At 39.9% G+C, this 21,267-nt stretch overlaps 1 protein-coding gene across 2 annotated transcripts in view; it reads left to right on the forward strand.

Annotated features, from left to right (window-relative positions):
- The window catches only part of camkmt (calmodulin-lysine N-methyltransferase), an 84,569-nt gene extending 69,711 nt beyond the window's left edge, over positions 1-14,858 (forward strand). Inside the window, exons 9-12 of one of the 2 annotated variants that reach the window (XM_026309974.2) lie at positions 4,109-4,172; positions 6,276-6,407; positions 9,153-9,212; positions 12,188-14,858. In XM_026309974.2, the coding sequence (XP_026165759.1) occupies positions 4,109-4,172; positions 6,276-6,407; positions 9,153-9,191 (235 nt within the window). In that variant the 3' untranslated portion in view covers positions 9,192-9,212; positions 12,188-14,858. The remainder of the gene's footprint in view (positions 1-4,108; positions 4,173-6,275; positions 6,408-9,152; positions 9,213-12,187) is intronic. The other variant, XM_026309973.1, reaches the window with a different exon arrangement.
- Positions 14,859-21,267: the final 6,409 nt, after the last annotated feature.

A 21,267-nucleotide genomic window follows, 5' to 3' on the forward strand; every position in this document is an offset into this window, starting at 1 on the left:
CCACAGACCATGCTTTCACTCAGTTGCCTGATGCTTAAAGTTCAAGCCCTAATTCTAAGTCAAAACCAAAAGATGGATCCCAACTCTAACCTCTTCCCTACTCATTTGCCTCTGCCCATTGGTCCCAGGCCTCTGGATGGCAGATCAGTGCTGGGACTGGGTCTTGAACCCGGGCCACCCAGATTTCAGACAGGTCTCCTTCCCCTACACTACCCCACACAGCAAACTATAAATCAGTTGCTCCATACTTAAAGCTCAAACCCCAATCCTAAGTCAAAACCAAAAGATTGATCGTAACCCTAGCCTCTTCCCTCTGCATGTTGGTCCCAGGCCCATGGATGGCAGGTCGGTGCTGGGGCTGGGTCTTGAACCCAGGCTGCCCAGGTTATAGACGGATCTCCTTTCCCCTACACTATGCATTACATGGTCAGAGCCTTAAGTTTACTAATTCTAGATTAGATTTTAAAAAAATATCAGAAAAAACCATCTTTGTACCAATTCAACAGAATGATCCTTAGAGGCATATTTGTCTTTACCCAAAAATTTAAAGTCACTTTCTAAGAAGGCAAACACAAAGTATACACAGATAGAAACAGATATAGTACAGTTCAATTTGAGTATAAGAAAATTATATATGATGCTATAAATCAATTTAACTTTATTTGTGATTTTGTACAAGTTATTGCAATTTAAAATGACAGGAAACAATAGGAAATAAAATATGAATAATAATCAAATCAACACTTTAAGCTGCTGGGTGTGCTATGCACACCTGAAATAAATTGCTATAAATAAACAAATATGGTAATACAAATATTCATACATATATAAATATACATCCTTCCATTTTAGCCCCTAAATTTCCCCTTGGGAAACTAAGGTTTAGTACATGATGTCATGTATTCTATGGTCTCACCCTTGTAAGTTTGACAGCATCCTGTATATTCATCTACATGTGTAAGCAGACAAATATAGCAGCGACGCTCTCAGACCTTTGGCCTCAGGTCAGTTTTGACTGGAAGCTGTTGGGTTGTCCTGGGTGGGATGGGTCAGTGTGAGACAATAGGCCTCTGACAGACTGGGAACATTAGAGGTAACCTTAAAGGGGAAGACAACTCAATTAAGAGTCCATACATGTTAGTCTGACACTATAAAACAACAAATCCCATAAGAGACAGATATTCCTCTGAGAGGCAGGAACAGGAACATATGTTTATATTGTCTACATTTTATTATATGATGAAAGCAATCTCTAGCATTTCATAATCAAGGAGATACAATCTGAATATCTTACCCACAACTGCAGGCACTCCTGTTAAGATGGCTCATATTAATTGATGAGACGATTAGCTGCATTTTTCAGCTGTAAAAGAAGCATAAGGCAATTAACACTTTAACATGTACCTGAAGAATGGTACAGTATCAGTAAAACATGCTGAATTATTTAATGTGACAAGGTGAAAGAACTAGATAACGACATCTGCAGAATTTCAGAACTGTGTCAAGAAACAGCAACATTGATTAGCAGCTGAAACAACCCAACAGATCTATATGATTGGCAGATATAGTAGATGATTGGTAAAAAGTGAATGTCCACTGTCAGGTAACCTACAGTAACATAAACATAGATTAGGCTGGATGTTTTCTTTCTTTCTGCACTTCGAGATTGTCTTTGTCTTGTCTGTGGCTTTGACTGCTGCCCTCTAAATGACACGCTGTCCTTCCCCTGCCCTCTTTGAGTGTGTGTCTGCGTGTTTCAGCTGTTACCTCCACCCAACTAGCTCACTTCCTTGTTTTTCTTACCACTCACTTTTCCCCTGAACTAATATCTGTGGCACAATAAGCTAAACACACACCTCTCACCTTTCAAGTCAAATAAACTTTGCACCTCTGTCTAACCTTAGAAGAATAATAAACTCCCCACATACGTACAAACTTCCTGGCTTTGGTATGAGCTTGTAGCAGTGAGTTCTGTCTTGTTTTCTTTTTTCTTCTTTTAAACATTTCTCTTCCCATATCCCATGTACACAAATAACATTGTTATAGCCTTTCAAATTATATTTAACAAGTAAATAGAGTGAAAAACACATTTGTGTAGCTATGGCTAAAATAGAGGGGAGATGCTATGACGTGAATGTCTCATTCCTCACTGGGATCAGAGGGTTTTGAATGAGGACAGGTCAGAGGCTGTGATTCGAAAGTGGCGTCCAGATTGCCAGTCTACTGGCCAGTTGGACGGATGTGCAGGGTTATTTCAAATCTGCACAGTATTGTTGCATTTTAGTCAAATTACTCTACTCTCATCTGTGATAATAGGTACACACAAACACATCCACACACACACATCCATCCATCCATCCATCCATCCATCCACACACACACACACACACACACACACACACACACACACACACACACACACACACACACACACACACACACACACACACACACACACACAGCTTACTTGCATAATGGATTGGAATTTGTCAGTACAGATATAAAGACAGGTGTTACTTTGTTAGAATGATTGGAGTTGATGTGTGCCTTTATGTGTGTTCATTTCTCCATCCCATCCAAAAATCACTGTTACAAAAAGTGAAATATATTAGGATGAAGAAATGAATAGTTAATGAATGAATTGTTAACCTGATTTATATTTTTATAGTTTGAGGCTTAAACAAGTTACAATAGACTGACTGTCTTGACATTACTTTACACAACATAATGTATTTTAATCATATAAATATTTCACCCTGTATTTTTATCTGTGTCAAACCTACATTTCTCTTTCTGTCCACTTAAACTGAGAAATGTTCCTGTATTTCTAAAATGAAGTTAACATCTTTGTTTCATCCTCATTTACTCACTTGCTTTCACTAACTTCCTACCCCTTTCTTTTTGGGTTGGAACTCAATTTTACTTCTATTAATGACACATTTAAAAATGCAGAGGAGAACTTAGGATCACACAGTTTGCATTGTAAAGATACTAATGATGTTATATGATATATTAGATAATAATATAAAGCAGAAGAGCGAGTGTGACTGATATAACCATGGCTCAACAATATATCATGCATCAGACACCAGGTTATTTGTACCTTCGCCTGGCAGCGGTACATTCAGTCAGTTGTGATAGCAGTGGAGGTACATAAAAGCTTTGTTAGCAGGAATGTTTTCCTCATAATCAACAACTGACATTATGAATAAATCAGTTTTAATTGTTTGCCAACCTGACCGACAAGTACTCCGATTATAGATGTTTTTTCTTAGCAAGCCTGTTATTTTTATTGTGTCAAAATTTAAACAATAATTCCTGCCCTCATCTCCCTCAGCTGGTCACATTTAAATCCAATTATATATAGATTATACACCTACTGTGAAACTGCAGCTAGCCTGAAGCTCAGGTTAAAAAATTGTTTAACTTAGTTGTGCTCAAAGTGTGATTAAGACATTTGCAGTGTTTCCCTACATTCATTTGGCATATTTTTCATGGTGTATTGTATTTAGATGATGTATTAAGATGCATCTATGTGATTGTTAAATTTACATGATGTATTTAAGACTTCACTTGCTAATCACCAATACTATAATTCCCCCAGTCAAAAATCTATACACTGTCTTACACACTCACAGGTTACACTACAAGTACACACACACTCTGCTTTTAGAATGGAGTGAGTTGATTTGATTTTTTTTTTTTTCCTTGCTTGTGTGTTGTTTTTGTTGTTATATCTTCATATTAACTTCAGAGTGTTCAGGTATTAATTCCACAAATTCAAGGTGCTTTGTGACACTTTGAAGTGCCTCAGTAAAAGTGTGTGTTCCTGCACATACGTTTACATGTTTACTGGAGGTGATGGTATCTGTGCATGCTGGATTTTCTGATGTTCTACATTCCTTAGTGTTTCAGCCACAGGCTAAGGTGAATACACATGGAAACTCAGACACAAACAAAGAGGAAAAGCTTCTTACTCATGCAAATTGTTTCCCCCTTCTTCCTGTTTGTGGATTTATTTGTAAACAAAAGAAAATAAATAACCTGCTGCTTTATCTGACGCTATCGTAAGAATGCATTCTAACCTGCCTCTCCCTCTCTCTTTCAGTTTGTTCCTCGACCAGTACAGAGCCAGCCTGGTTGATGCTATAAGGAGATTACTGCAACCCAACGTAAGTGTGTGTGTGGTTCTCTACTGTACATATCTCTACTTATCCCCTTCGTCTAAATCACCACCCTCTCTTCTCAGTCATAATTAGGCCTTACCCAAAACCCTATACACATTAATAGTCTGACAGGATTAATATCATGTAATGCTTCAGTGCTTATTATGAGCAACTTCAATGCATTGCTCTGATCTCCGCCTCTCTCTCCTGCCTTCCCTTAATCATAAATCCGAGGCAACTTCTCCCTTTTGGCCTTGCGATAAGACCCCACGCTGTGACAGCCAAAGCAAATGGGGGGAAAAAAGCAAAAGGCTGGAAGAGATAGGGTTGAGATTTCTATTCATCTGAGGGGAGAGGGGTGTGTTTTGAGTACAGGAGCCCGACTAGTATAGGGAATATCTCTTTATGAAACAGAGGTGAAAACAGCACACAAGGGAAGTGGAGGAGAGCACAGGAATAATGAAGGTGTGGAAAAGATTAAAAGAAAAAAAGAGTGAGAACTTTGGCTGATTGAAATGATGGAAAACATTTCTCTACATCCAGAATCCCAACACGTATCTTTGAAATCTTTTACAGATGGAAAATGAGAAACACGCAGGTTATAAAGAGCCAAGTCATTAAGATTGAGTTCACTCAAATTACAAAATATCTTGCCATAAACAGTTTTCACTACAACCACTTTCTACAAAACAAAGAGTCCCTAGGTTGAGTATAGAAGCTCCTGTGGTCGAATGACAAATGTGACATCTGGCCATTTTTGTACATCTGTGTTAAGTCTGTCTTCATGTCTGCCTGTCTCTTTAATCCAGCAGAGTTAATGCAGGAGCTAATATGATTTGAGTGTCGGCCATCAGACTGTAGCTGCCACAACAAGCTTTGCCAAATATTTAATAATTTGCTAAGCAGATTAAACAATTAACAAAACAATTAATTCTCCCATCTAATGGCACTAATTTGTTGTTTCTGACAAAGGTGGTCCATCCGGTAGGCTGGATCCCCTTAATCGGCTGATTAGTGGTGGAGGAATTTACCTTGCTTTTGCTGTGTTTTAGAGAAAAAAATGGGGTTTGGAGAAAAATGCAACTGGATGTACAGATGAAATATTGTCCGTCAAACACAGTGATCCTGCTGTTTTTACTGCCTTCGTGTTTATTTAGCTTATGTTTTCTGTGTCAGTGTGCATCAGCTGTATTTGTGTGTTTATGTGAGCATCCCTCTTTGCTCCATTTAATTAAAACAATAATAACATGATCAACATGAAATAAAACTAAAAGCTGAAGGATTTCAAAGAAACTTTGAACCTTTCTATAATCCTCTTAGCAGTTACAGCATGTCTGTGATGCACATGCACAAACACTGTCTTTCTCATATACGCAGATACACAGACACACACACACGTCACATACATGAGCAGACAGATTCTCACCTACGTATGTTCGTATTTCTAGGATTGATTGGATTCATTTTTTTGGTTTATCATCTAATATGTGGATGGTATAAATCAAAGGAAAGCGAGAGATACCAGCAACTAACTCTGCCTGTGTGTGTCAATGTGCATATTTTTCCTACGTTGTGGGGACTGAAATTTATTTACGAAGTGCCATGTAGGCTTGGCTTCCTTGTGGGAACCAAAGCCAGATCCCCACTTTGTAAGTCTTTCAATTTTAAAGAAATGACTCAGTTTACAGTCTCCATAAGGTATAAAAATGTGTGCGTGAATGTGTACCATGTTTTTACTACCTCGTGGGGAATGAAACTTGTTCACACATTGACATGTGGGGACTTTGTAGGGACAAAATCCAGGTCCACACTATGTATATAATAGAATTTCAAAGAGCAAACTTTGTTTTAAGTTAGGCTGAGGTTAGGTTTATCTTAGGGTTAGAGTTAGGGGTAGGTAGGTAGTGGTTATGGTTGAGAGGGGTAAGTCTCCAGGAAAGTAATGTATAGTTCCCATGAGGTATAAAATGAGCATGTGCGTGTGTGTGTAGCTAGCTAATTGACAAAGTTTATGAAAAATGTGTGAAAATATGTACCCCATAAAGGTTCTGTGCATTATATTCATGATCAACTCCAAAAGTACTCACCCTCTACTTGTTTGCTATCTAGGGAATGGCGTTGGTGTTCGCTCCGCTGCGAGGTGAAACTCTGAGACTGTTTTGTCAACTGGCCCAGCAGGCCGGACTCTGCGTCTCTCAACACCAGCAGTATGATGCTCAGGTCTGGGATGTTCACTTAAAGGTAAGAAGCATGTCCCAGAATAGAAAGACACTCAGACTGTCAGCATGACTCCAAAGCACTGAATCCTGAAAATAAAAAAATAGGACAGTATCTTTAGTCAGTGTTTTAGTAAGAGAGATGACTGTTATATACAAGTGTTACAAGTATTACACACAAGGTAGATATAAGTATTCACAGATTCAGTCCTAAAATGATTATTTAAGTCGAGGTCAAGTGAAAATTTCTTCAATATAGGATTGGTTCAAGGACCGTCACAATAAATTGAATTGGACAAAGAAGAAACCTCTTCAGAATAGATAAACATGCAATAGATTTTTTGTGTTAAATAGAGTAGATCTACAGTATTGACAATTAGAATGACTAAATTGCAGCCTGTAAACACTTCGTGTCTCACTATGAAGTTAGTGTATCATGTTTTCATACAGAGAGTTTCTGTGATGACTTGTTCCATGTTTTTGACCAAGTCAACAGTAACAACAAAATGTCCGGTGGAAATGAAACATAAATATGATACTGGATTCACAAGTCATATGTTTGTCAAGAGAGTTGGTTGCTGTAATCATTACTCCTATCCATACTGGTCATGAAGCTGTTACTTGCTAAGATGACAACACAGTAAGAAACAAAATCCACAGCCCTTAGTCTGTGTGTGAATGTATAGAATCTGCTGCTACTTAATAAAAAAACGTCAAGATTAACCTGTTGTTTGATTTTTAAAGACACTTTGTGAGACAAACTGGGGCAAAAACAAGCTGATTTAACGTAGCTCCAGGAGAGACAGAAAGGGAAGGAAAGAAAAGGAAAGTGCAAAGAGAAAAAGAGTGACAGAAAGAACATGAGTAGGCAGTGTTGAAATAAGTGGTGTCCAGCTGTTAACTCCATTACACACACAGCTACAGAAGAACAGGACAGCAAGGAGTGGGCTAAATTGGTGCGCACACGTTCACCTACACTGCGAGGACAATTGGACAGACTGGCCATTAAAGTGCCTGTTAAAGTGGCCTGAACCTCAGCGAGGAAAATCTCACTCCTTCTCTCCCTTTCTCTCTTTACTATTTGTCCCTCACTAAATTGATCACAATCACTCACATTCGATATCTAAGTGACTCTGGACTCTTTCAAACTACATTTAGGCAGAGCACACATTTACAGTGGGGACTGACTCAAGACAGGCCCGGGTCAAATTGTCACTATCTGTATTTGGCCTCCACGCCACCAAGCAGCAACAGCGTTAGAGGACACAACTGCATCGTTAGGAATCCATGTCAGACAAACAGCAGTAAGACTTTCTGATTGTGTCACTGTGGCCAATGACATTATGGCAGTGTCATTCACCAACCTGTGCAAGCCCCATCCTTTAAAAATGATATTATACAACAATCTCCATTAGCAAACCACATGTTTGTGACCAGCTGACCAGCTCATGTTAGCACAAGCAAAGCTGAAGTCATTTTTTAGAAAAAGGACACAGAATCATTTAGAGTGAAGGAGGGGAAGAAAGAAGGTAAGAGGGGTGGAAAAGAAATAATGAGCATCAATGGGATAAAAGTGGATGCTACCATTGCCTTACACTAAAAAAAAAATACAACTTTGTTTGAAAAGGCAGCTGAGAGAATTGATGGGGCCCCAAGGCCACAGAATACAGTTGTTGAATAATTTCAATGGTTTTGTGCCTCAGCTGTTTGAGAAAATTGCCACTTAGCCCTGTTTTAGCAAAGAGAGTTTTTTGACAACAGAATACCTAGAATGTGAACAGTGAGAATCAGGCTAAAATTGACAAAAAAGAAAGAGTGATCCTGAAATTATGTTGTTTTTCCTTTTCTTTGGCATGCAAGGGAACTATCGGACTATTGGGTTCACTTTTGAAATACACACTTCAACACACACTGTCAAACATGCACACACACAGTGGGGGTCAGGTACTGCATGTGGATAGGAGTTGAAGTGCTCCCCTCACATCTGAAGGTGATTAAGTCTCTTCTGCTTATCTTCTGATGAACACTGAACAACCTGTGTGTGTGTGTGTGTGTGTGTGTGTGTGTGTGTGTGTGTGTGTGTGTGTGTGTGTGTGTGCGCGTGTGCGCGCGCACGCCTGACTGACCATTCTAGATATACACACACTGTCCACACAGCTAAGAGACTAGCTATATCACAGTCCCACAAAGACCAGACATCACTCAGACAGCATATTGGCTAGACATTACACACAAACACACAACATGATGATATCACAGTGAAACATACACTACCACTGTGCACATGCGCACACACCTAAATGAGCAGCTGCTACTCATTTGCACTACAGATTAGCTTTCTTCAGCTGAATTTACTTTCAGTGGGTGTACCACAACACAAGAAAATATCCGGACCAGCAGTGAGAACACACACTATGGATTTTCTTTCACTATGGCTTAAAAAAAAAAATCAAAGACATGTCCACTAAAAGCATATATATCAGTTTTGAGGAAAACAAGGAACTGAAAATCCTACATGTGATTTTATAATACTCAGAATTCCAGCTATTAAAATTAAAAGCAATCACAGGCTTTAATTGGTTTCTCTTTTAAAAAGCTTAAAAAGCCTACCAAACCTACGAAGTAATAATGTTAATTATGTTAAGTAAGCAGCACACGCACAATATCCAAAGCTTGTTGAAATTTTCACACAGCCATGCAGCAAGTTGTAATTTATTGAGTTTTCACATGTGTCATTTCAAGCAAGGTTTCTCTTTTCATGCTCCCATAGCGATTCACAGGTTCCTCCATCTGGCACAGATGCTGTTAAACAAACGTACCCCCAGGAGCTGTGAGTATATTGGCAATACTCACTGCCAGAGCCGACACACGTCAAACTAGATTTTGTTTGTAATATACAGCCAGTCTTTGCATTGGTTTGTGTGAAAGAGAGGAGGGAGTGTTTTTAGAAATTCTTTACAAACCATCTCAAGACCCCCAGCTTGCTACTCTGCAGTTTTCCAAACATACACACACACCCACACTTTCACCCCCTGACACAAACACACTCAAGAGACTGCCGACAGCAGGCAGGCCTGATGTGCAGCAGTGGTGTGTCTAAGTCTGAGTGTGTGCATGTGTGTGTATAAGGCGTGTGCTGGGACGGGCAGACAGGGCTAACGCGTTATCCTCTTATCCCCACTGTTGTGGAATAGAGAGGCAAGCAGCTGGAGGGACTGCAAGCAGCCTGATAATGCCAGTGCTATTTTCTAACCCGCCATCTTAATCTTGTTACTCAAATGGTTGTGAAGAGAGAGTCATGAATTTTAATTTCTCTGAAAAAAAACACACACACATGCAAGTGTGTGTGCACATGTGTAGATCCCCCATCTCTCTCACATGCATAAATAGTATCCCCACTGTGTCCGTGCACTCTCACACTCTTCCCTGCCTCCTTCTTTCTTTCGGTCTTCCTCCTCCACTCTTTTTTCTGTCTCCTCTCTCCCCCCTCAGCTGCCTGACTACTCCCTTTCTCCTTCCCAGCTTTGGCTGACATATCTTCCTTCACCCCTCTCCACACTGCTCCCCTCTATCTTCCTATTTCCTACATCACGACCCACTTCTCTGTTTATTCAAGCCTGTCCTTCTATCCCTTCCTCTACTCATTTCTCCATCCACCCAATCCTCATTCTCTGTTTCCTAATCCTGCCGAGAGAGACCCCAGACATCCGGTTCATCCATCCCTCCCTTGTCTCACAACCCCCACCTCTCTCCTCTTCCACCTTGTTCACTCTTCTCTGGTCTACACAAGCAGAGCACGAATAAATGGGAAAAAAAAGGAACAGGCAAAATAAAAGAAAGGCAAAATGAGAGTGTGACCGAGGGAAACAGAAGCTGAGGTGAAAGTGGCAATAAAATAAATGACTTGCACCTTGGAAAGGAAAAAAAGAGAAAGGATTGTGAGGGTGGTGTGGTGGGGGGTCGGGTTGAGAGCCGATTTAGCCAGCCACCCATGAAGCTGATTAGGCAGCCTGCGATCAGGAGGAACAGCTTTGCTTGTTAAACTTTTCACCTCTGTGAGCTCACAGTCCTCACTGCGTCAAGGCCTGCCTCCACGTCACCCCCTCCTCCCAATCCCTCCTTCTCCATCCCTCCATCTATCGCTTCCTTGTTTCTTCCGCCTGGTAGAATTTGAATGTGAATGCTGGCCATGGTCCCCATAGCAGGCTTAGCACAGGGGCCAGGCAGCTGCCCTTCCACGCCCATCCACCCCCTGGGCTGTCTACTTTTACTCTCTCTGTCTCCCCTTCCATCCCCCCATCGCTCTCACAGTCTTTCTGGAGGTCACAGGTTGAACCACTGGCCAGTGCCTGGAGGCATGGCCACAGGAAGATAACGCACATGAAGGATGCTGGGAAAGAAAGGGAGAGGAAAGGTAAACATGAGTAGCTAGTATATAATCAACATAAAGGATCAAAAGTGAAAAAAGGCAGAATGAGGCGAGAAGCAGTGATGAAATGTGTGAGAGGTGTGTCAGCAGAGAAGGTGAATCTGAAACTCAGGTTTCCAATCTAAAACTCAGGTTGCCATTTAAATCAAACAAATCTCCTATGTTCTGGGTCTGGTGACATTTTGGACCACATTTACAAGACATGTTCACAGCTGCCACTACCTCCTTTTTTTTTTTTTTTAAACCTGTGTGCTGCCATGTACATATAACAACTTGTAACTAGTTTGACATATATAAGACATTGCTGAGGTCACAGGGCAATGTCACAAAAATTGTCAGATTTTTTGAAGAATGATAAAATTCACTTAATTTTATCAGTTGTAGTAATTTTATTTTATTTTATTTTTTAAAACTACACTTTAAATCTCCCGTTAAAGCACTTTGTACTTTACTGTATAAACTAGTATGCCTTGACGTTTTCTGTCTGAGCCCTCTGTGTTGGCATCCTGCTGTGTCAATGCAGTGGTCTCATTGAAATGATTAGTGCTAATGTCAGCCTGAACAACCACTCAGATATTTTATACATCCATAGTGCTGTTACTCTTCTGTACTCCGCCATGACTAACAACACTATATAACATATCACATGCTCGAACAGAGTATGCATCTGGTCTGTTGACTTGACTATTTGTCTTAATCCATCTGTATAAATCCAGAGACCTATTTTCATTTAGACCTTTCCCACAGCAGAAATAAAAAAAAACTATCCAGTTACTTACATTAAAGATTACACGTTCTTATGATGCACTACTATAACAGTAGTGGCCTAATTAGTAGGAACAACAGAATGCAGTACAAAGCACTTGACTTTGTAGTGTGCAGGCTTGGTTTGGGTGGATGGTACTGATCACAGTGAAATTGGGGTCAGTCTGAGTTTCTGTTTGTTGTGGAGAAACCTGTTCACACTGTTCTCCACTCTCCTGGTCTTAACACACACATACACACGCAGACCATCGCACTCTCACATGAGCTGACCCACTAAACTCACTTTCATAAGTCTCTGATGATTTGGCCAGACGCTAAGTGAGCTGATTAGCTGGTGCATGCCCAAACTGCGAAGTCTGCTTAAGAGAGCACAGAGGGGGCACCACATGGGCGCACCACAAAGTTGTGTGTGTGTGAGAGTAAAAACATTTGTGTGCAGGTTCATGCAAAAAGCTAAAAATTCTCTAGTTTGAGCTTCTCAAATATCAAAAGTACATTGCTTTTCCTAAAGGCTGTGTTAAATATTTAAAAAGTTTTAAATATTTTAACAAATGAGAGTATTGGGTGAAAACATTTTGTACTTATTGATTTTGATGTTGTGTGCTTTTCAGATGCTGAAAGAAGGTAAAGAAGTATATGACGAGAACATTCACTATCCTGTCCTTGTCACCTTGACCAAAGGACCTCAACTTGTCAGCAAGAATCAGTAAACCAAAACAGGAGCCCTCATCTATACCCAAGCATGTACTGGATATTTGAGATGGAATTATGCTACAGAGTCATGTCACCAGTGTGATCTGCAAGTGAGCGAAATGAAGAGGAAGAACTGCACTCAAATAGAAATATTAGAAGACAGTCGGTTCGTCTTTGTCTCAATGTCAGGTGTGAAGTCAAATTGGGACAGAAAGTAAATCAAGTTTGGAGACATCTGTCATACTGAAAGTGGCCACTGAAAGGATTGGTTTGCAGATGTTGCAAAGCTTTGGGCAATATTTCATCATGCATGGTGAAATACTGGTAAAGAGCAACCTCATTTCCAAAGCTCTGGGGATACCTTTACTGTAGCTGAGGAGAAAGTCCATTAGTCTGTCCTAGTATGTTATAACCATCTGCCACATATCTGCTATCAGTCTCTAAAGTAGTCAGTTGGTCAGTCAGCCCTTTAATTATTTGGTCAGTCTGGTAGTTCATAACACTTCAGAGTCCAGTCACTGGTACCACATGATCAGCCACTCACTCATCCTTTTGGTTAATCAGCCAGCCAGGAAATTAAACCACTCTGCCAAACAGTCATCTGTCCTGGCTAACGTGGCAAGCTGCTATCAACAAGCCAACAAGACAGTCAGTTGTTCAGCCAGTTAGTTACATGGACATTTCCTCAGTCAGTGCTACCACAGGAGTCATTTATTTCGTCATTTTGTCAGTGTTAACCTCTGCCACTGTTTCTGGCCTCAGTATGGAGGCCAGCTAAAATTCACTATTACCAACTGTGGTGCAGCTCAGTTTCCTCTACTTTTCCTTTTCTCGTTTTGAGAGGTCAGTATTAAAAACCTATTTTAAGCATTACATACAGTGCATTAACATATATAAAGTCATGTTCAGATGAAAGAAAGGTTGTTGCTGCCTGTGAGGTACAGCTTACAGCAGTACTCCCACTACATGACATGTCTGAACCTCCCTTTATGAAGTGTGTGTCTAAAGAGAGATAGAAAGAGATGCATATTAATTCCAATACTACTTGCCACTAATTAATTGATAAGTGACCCAATACTGTGGAACAGATAAATGCTAAATATAGTATAACTGTGTCTCTTTGCCTCTGTGACTGAAGTCTGAAGCAGTAATGGGAATGATGCAGATGCAAAGATGGCATGCTGCATACAGTAACTAAAATAAGTACATCAAGTACTGTATCGGAGCCTGTACAGCTGTAAACAGGCTGCTAACGTGTTCAATGTGAATCAAAAAAACTGTTTGCCAAACAACTCAAACAATATTGAACAAGAACAAGCAGCCATATGCAGCGGACATCCAGGGTTAAAATGTGATTTCAAAATGATAAACTACGTGCATCCATCAACAATCTCCCAATAACATCAAGAGTAATTTCAGACCAGTTGCAGCTCCATTTTCTGTCTTTTCTAACTGTTTTACTCAGGTCTTTTCCTGAGCATTCAGCAGTTTCTTTCTTGTGGTATTACAAAGAATGTCACACAAGTGTCAGTGGGTCACTTACAAAGTTGTACCTATCACTAGTAAGGTGTTTTCATATTCACTGTGATCTACTGCTGTATACAGCAGCCAAGAAGCTATGCAGTATCTCCCAGTGGCTGCTGTTTACAGTCCTCACATTAAAAAAAATCACTTTCAGAAATAAGTGATATTTCCTGTATTAACTTCTCAGAAAAGTAAACTAAGTCAGTATTATCAGTGGTCTCAGTGCTTTGACGACTGGTTTGGAGTATTTAAATACATTTGTATCTGTAATGCAGTTTGCTGTATACTGTGTGATATGTGTGGGCTAACATATAAATACCATCCCAACTGTGACTGTGTTCAGTGACTTCATCACTGTGTACTGTAACTTCACTGTCAGGCACCACTGTTTACTGACATCTGTGCTGCATTGCTGCCTCTTGCAACATCACCTCCTCTGTTAGAGGCAAAAGCTCCACCTGGTGCAACCCCAAACTGCTGTGATGTCACATTTTCACATGCCGATGTCATCACTTGTTATTGATATTAGTGATATTAGTGCTGCATGCTATGAGACCACTTCTCACTGTGACGCCAACAGTTAGTCAAGAAACTACTGATAGTCACTGTTATTTGCAAATATCAATAATAAGAAATCCAACAGATGACATGGAAAAGACCACAGAGGAGAACTGAGAATTATCTTAAGCAAACGACACAGAGAGATGCTCTGTTCCAACAGATTTATGTCACTGCATTGTGGGGTGTCTCAACTAGGCTATGATTGTGATTATCAAACTAAATTCTTATGAATTGTTAGTCATTTGAAGGGCATGCCCACACAACAATTCATCTATTGTTTCTCATTTTTGGCCTTTTAGCCACCAAAAACGTTTGGATACATCTATAGCTGTTTCTGCAGCATATCACTGTGCAAGGACAACAGCATTGCACAAAACTGAGGATACTTTAATCAAATATTTTAGCTCATCCACTGTAGTGTGGCCTGATACAGTGAGTTTTTGCATTGACTCTATAGAATTTCCTCTGCCTCAATGTAATCAATGAGTGGGTGGCATATGACGAATGATAATAAATAAAATTTTCTTTGAAAATTTTGTGACTGATATTATTTTAATTTTTAAATAAAAGAATAATTTAATATATCCACCATAGTTATGCGATTTTTTTCATTAATGAAACCTAATCCAAAATTGCTAAATTATTTACAAAATAAAGTATTTAATAATGTTAAAGTTTCAGTATCGCAAAACAACACAAAAAAGACACAGCTTATCCTGTCCACTCACAAATGTCTAGATCCTCTGTGAAGATTATATTTTTCTTTCTGTAATTATTTATTATGGGAGATAACTGACAAAGCTGTCTATGGGAAAATGTGTATCCTATTATTAAAAATCCAGTGTTAAATGCTGACGGTAATAAAGTTTTCTGCAGGCCCAGATCTGCTGTGGCCTGTATTTCAAACACACTGGCCTCCTGCTAAGCTGTTGCCAGACAAGGTAACACACACAGATACACACAAATATTAAGCCCCGTCAGCAGTCTACTGTGGAGGATTTACTTGCAAGATTTCCTTGCTTTACTGGTTTAACTACTTTTTCTTCTTTGTTGTAACTTTGTCACATAAATGATTTTTTGTGCTGCTACCTTTTGTTTAACCTTGTAATTTAGATTTCAGCCCCTGCCGAGAAGGCTTGTTTATAATAAGAAATAAAAGGACTGTAGGAGAAAAGTCCAGAGAGACGGTTTCTACCCTGTCCATGTGCACACATCCTGACATAGGATATATGCAGTTTTGTTCTTTAAAATACATTTTTTATCCTAAAAGAAGAGTATTTTTTTTTTTTTTTTTTTTTAAACAATTTCCTCAACACTACCTCTCAACAGTAGGAAAAAAAAAAAGAAGGATAAAGGAAGGGACAGCAGCGCACAGCAGATAATCCTGCAGGCTCACTCTTGTGTTTATCAGTAAGAGGAGGGTGGGAGAGTTAGTAGAAAGGAAGGGACCAGCGAGGCCTCCTGATCTGTCTTTTGATATTTTAAAGAGGCCTGTTCTCTCTCCTTTAACACATTGTGCGAGAAACAGGCAGAAGAGATAGAAAAGGAGCCAGAGAGAGAGGCTGAAAAAGACAAGAAGGCAGAGGAGGAGGAGAGAAAAAGCAGGACAAGACAAACTGAAAGGCGAAGTGAGACTGCTGGAAATTAGGTGAAACTAAATTGAAACACTGTGGAAAAGCTTCAGCTGTGAAAGAAAAGAGAAGCTGACTGAGACTGAGATTGTGAGTGAGTGATCGAACAGAGAAAAAGAAAGAGACAGAGTGCTCCCGGCTCAACAGAAGGGCCCCATTAACTTGACCACTTGCCCTTTGCACACAAAGACATGGCCAGCCCACTGCTCCTCCCACCCAATTATCCACGATTAGGCTCAGTGCACTGTGTCAAGATGGAGAGGGAAGCAAAAGAGGAGAGAGGGAGAAAGGCTAGCACAGGGAGCAGGAAGAAGAGGACAGAGGGAGTAAGGAAAAGAGAGCAGAGACTAAAAATAAGATAGGGCTGGATGATGAACAATAAAACTTAAGATGGAAGGGATTCAAACATCTGATTTAGCATCTTCCATGCAAATCACTGTTTGCTGAATTAGTATGGTGACAGAGAGCGTAATGCACAATGTTGCCTGGAAACTCCCACTACTATGAGCTGCAACTTAACTGTGTGTGCAGTTTGTTTCTATAATTTGTTAGTGTCATCAAATTCTTGTCTCAGTTTGCATTCGCAGACTTTATTCAATGAATCATATATGTGTCTGGTGTAATGGTGGTGAAGATGTTTTTAGTTACTTAAACTTTTCTCCATCTATTCTTAAATCTATAATAATTAATTTGGCCACTTTAGGAGGGGACAAACATTGGTGGAAAATGAAAGCACTACACTGGCATATTATCTCATTAAAACTGAAAATGCAAGCCAACTGTTTTCTATTTCCACTTGCAGGAAAGATGGAGAAACAACTCTGAAGTCATGATTTGTCTGTGAGTTACACAGAGTTTAGTTCTGTTGTAAATCAGAGCTCTGCTGCTATGAACGGCTGCCATAATGAACAAAAATTAAAACAATCAGCTAAAAAACATTTAAAAACTCTACAGAGCTGGAGTGTACTGCAAAGTGGCAAGTCATTATGGGTTCGTAATAGTGAGGACCCCCTGTCACCTTACACAGTACTGTGAGCTCTCCTGGCCACGGAAATTACATATAAAAATGTTTTGAGTAGGAAAAAATAAAACAGTGAAACTTTTCAAAACTTGCAGGTGGTAGCCAACGTGGTGAGTACCCTCCCTCCAAAATTACACACATCACCTTCAGTGTTGCAGTATCTCCCATCTACATCAGGAAAACACACAAGCAGTTCAACAAAACTGTCATCAGCATACACTGCACCCTGTCCTCACAAGCTACGCTACAGCCACACTAGTGGCAGCTACATGCAAACAAACCTGGCATACTGGCACAGACACCAATACAAAAATCTTCCTACTACACAGTAACCATGCCCAGGCACACTGTGTTGTGTAGTTCTTTGTTGATACTGAATGGATGCCACCAGAATGGCACAACACTGCTGACAGCAAACATGCACATACTGTATATCAATACAGTTTCTGCCCTCACTTTGTGCCATGTTTTTGGTGTCACAATTCTCCCATCTTAATTTTTGTTTTTCAACTATAAATAAGTATAAAGAAGCTATTTAGAGACTTTGTATTTCATTTCATTGCACATCACTGCACAATGTTTTATAGACTTTATATTGAGGTCAAACTATGTAAAATCTAAATGTACAAAAACTAAATTATTTCTTGAAAATAAAAGAAGCTCCATCTATCACTGTGTACTTATGTAAGGACATGGCTCCATTATGAACAGCTGGAAGTAAAGGTCTTAGCAGCAGATCCAGGGTATATGGTACCAGGCCACAAGCACTTTTGCCAAAATGAAATTTCTACAGTTTTGCAAAATAAATATTTTTGAAATACCTCTACCCAGTAATACAGTTTACAGTAGCAGCTGCCATGCAGTTGCCATACTTTTATAGTACTTTACCCATTAATTTTGAAATTTGAGGAAAAATACCATGATATATACTGTTACTGTCTGTGCTTCATATTATACTCTGATATAAATTTTAGGTCATACCACCCTGTCTTAACTGAATGTTTTTAAAAGTTCTTAAAAAGTGTACACATGTTGTATATACATGCACTCACATCTTCTCACACTTTTGAGAGTCATATTGAGCTACAGGCAGGCTCAGGAAGTCAACTACACCTCTGCACACATATGAACTGAAATGAGCATTATGTTTCAGTATAGTACAGTGTGCCTCACAGCCAAAACTGTTTACACATCCTCTGTAACACCCCTCAACCACCACCACTCCGTCCATCACCCAGAATCTCTCAAAACCTTTCAAGCCTTTTCCTCTCTCTTCTCCTCCTCAAGGCAATTTGAGGAGGGCTTTTTAAATGATCTGCTCATTATCGGTAGTGGAGTCACTTTGGTTTTTCAGTTCAGTCTGCTTGCCTTCCTGCTTCCTTTTCCCCCCTGCTCCTCTTTATCTCTCTGTTTTTAAGGGGCTTTTTTCTGCTTGCCCCCGCACCCCCTCCCACTCCTCTCTGCAAAATGGCTTTTTGGTTCGTTTGTTTGTGCTCATGAAGTGGAATGTAGCAAAGTCCCTGAGAGCATTTTTTGTCTTTTTTTTTTAATTTAGAAAGCCATCGAATATGAGTTGACGTGGCAGAGTATGGAGTGAGCTACCCCCACCTCCGACATGCACACACAAACACACACCATATTCACTATGCTCCTCAGTCGCACACCTGATGCTGGCCTTGACAAAAATAATGTTTTCCATTACAGGAGGAGGAACTGAGAAATGTGTGGAAGTGGTATTAATGCAGTCACCTGTAGCTGAGTGGAATAAGATATGCTCTGTATAGAGTGGAAAATGTGTGGGTTTTAGCATGTCTGTTATTGTTATTAATTTAAAAATCATCTTTTGTTACTTATGGATATATTTAACAAACGTAAACACACAAAATCAGTTGTGTTTAGACTCCCATCTGCAGTTTTGGAGGTTTTGGAGGCTTGACTGGCTGTATAGGCTGAATGTAACTATCATCATTTACCTGTTAAGCCCTTCCATCTCTAATACCCATTAAACCCCTCCATCTGGATATGCAGGGAAATAAGTTCACTGATTGACTGAATGGAGCAAGGTGAGGTCAATTTGGAGGCTGGCAGCGTATTTGCACTCACACAGACACACATTCACATGGTACAGTGATGCTTACACATGGCACATGAGCCTATAGCAATGGGCTGCTAATTAAAGGGGCTGTGCTGTTGACAAAAGCACTCAACATATCACTGATTAGGTCAGCCTGGGTGGAAGCGAGAGAGACAGAGAGAGAAAGAAGGAAACAGACTGCAACACATATAGAATGACACAAGTGGATTGTATTGGTTGAGGGTGCTTCCCATAAATGTTGACAGTCTCTCGTGGTGGTGTTTACCCTACTTTTCATGGCAGAGGGCCGACATTAGCCACTGTAGGAGCTGTGCTGAATTAACACCTGCCTCTCTGCATACAAGCAGCTCCTTTCTGTGCTATTGTCTGCCTGTGACTTTGTCAGTCAGTTAATCAGTGAGGCCATCAATCAGTGTGAGGAAGCTAGTTTGCCTCGAAATTTTTACATTTAATGAGTAAAACAGCCAATTAGTTTATTCAGCAGCCAGATGTATTGTTCATATGATAATGTATTTTTGTACATGAATAGCTGATACAACAATTAAATTAGGTTCTTTGCTGAAATTGAGTTAATATCATTGAGAACTTAGGTTTTTCAACATCACTGACAAACAAACTGAGCGATTCATAATCTAATTTAATGTATAATCTCCCCTCTTGATAAATTAAAGTTCCGTCAGATATATTTTAAGACTTATAACGATATTGTTTTGTGCTGGAAGAAAACGTACTACAATAGTTTAATATTCTAAAATGTCATATACTCCATCTCCCATATCAACATGTCCAGTATCTATGAGTTAGTAAATATTTTTCATTTAAAGGTTTGTCTAGTAGACACAAGAAATTTCCTACTCCGTTAAGTCCATTCAATGTACTGTATGTGCACTAGAGGTTTCAAGTGTCCACATCACACTGCATGTGTACTACCAGTCAAAAGTCTGGACACACTTTACCATTGAATTGAATAAGAAAGTGTGTGCAAACTTTTGACTGGTACTGTACACACCCCACTGAGCCCCACCCAGCTTCCTGTTGTCATGTCACAAAGTCATACTTATACATACACTGTTCAGTTCAATCTCAGTTCATGTTGAATTGAGTTTTCATTTGAGCACAGAAAAACTTTCCTTCTTCAGCAGATAAATTAGAAAACAGCCTTTAAATCAAACTGTGCACAGTAAAGGTCAACATATAGGTAACAATAAGCAAAACATACAACTCTATGATGTCAATATTTTCCTGAAGGTTTAGAGCAAAACTGACTTTTTAAAACCAGGAACGTTGTATTGTTAATTTGTATGTACATGTGGGAATATATCTACGATACACAGTGTGTGGTAATAACAGCACACTGTGTCTTGAACAGCTGCAATAAAACTGGCATCATATTTAGCTAGGATTTGATATTATATTATACAGTGGAATAACTACGACACAACATATAGTATGTGTTGTCATTTACTTGTTGTAGAGAGCAGTGGGTTCACAGAAAATTTGGCAAATGCAACTTAATTGTCCAGTTTCAATATGAAAGGCATCAGGCAGTCTGATGGTCATACTGTAAATCTTGCCAAAGCCTCATTTATGATTTATTACCTTCCTGCCTACCCATCTGTCTGTCTGTCTGCCTCCTCACCTTGTTCTGTTTCCATCTCTTCATCTATTTTTCTCCCCCTCTCTCCTGCTCCCCCCTTCTCTTTGGCCTATGTGTCTGTGGTCGCCAGGGCAACAGCTCTAACCTGCCGACCCATGTTCCCGTGGGCCAGGGAGCCATTAGGGGCCAGTCAACGAGCCTCTCTTCCTGTCACAAGTGGTGCTGGTACGATGGAGAGGGCCCTCGTCTCTGCTTTGAAGGTCAACGAGGCCGCAGACCGGCACTCTGCCAGTGACTCTTAGGCGCCCCCCTACCCAAGCCCCAGACCAGCACAGCCAAATACATCTTTAAAACGAAGGTCCACGCAGTAGCATATTCTAGTTTTAACAGCAAATTACTGCTGCACTTTTAGCCCATCCATTGATATTTCAAAATCCCATTTTTGTATCCATGTAGTTTGACAACCATACCTTGAAATGCTCAGGTTACTTTGCTGAGGGAGAAAATGGACCTTGGCAGTGATTGCACTGCTAATAGTGGATAGATGCTGAAAGATATCACTATAACCT

Source organism: Mastacembelus armatus, chromosome 15 (assembly GCF_900324485.2).
Source record: "Mastacembelus armatus chromosome 15, fMasArm1.2, whole genome shotgun sequence".
Classification (NCBI taxonomy): domain Eukaryota; kingdom Metazoa; phylum Chordata; class Actinopteri; order Synbranchiformes; family Mastacembelidae; genus Mastacembelus; species Mastacembelus armatus.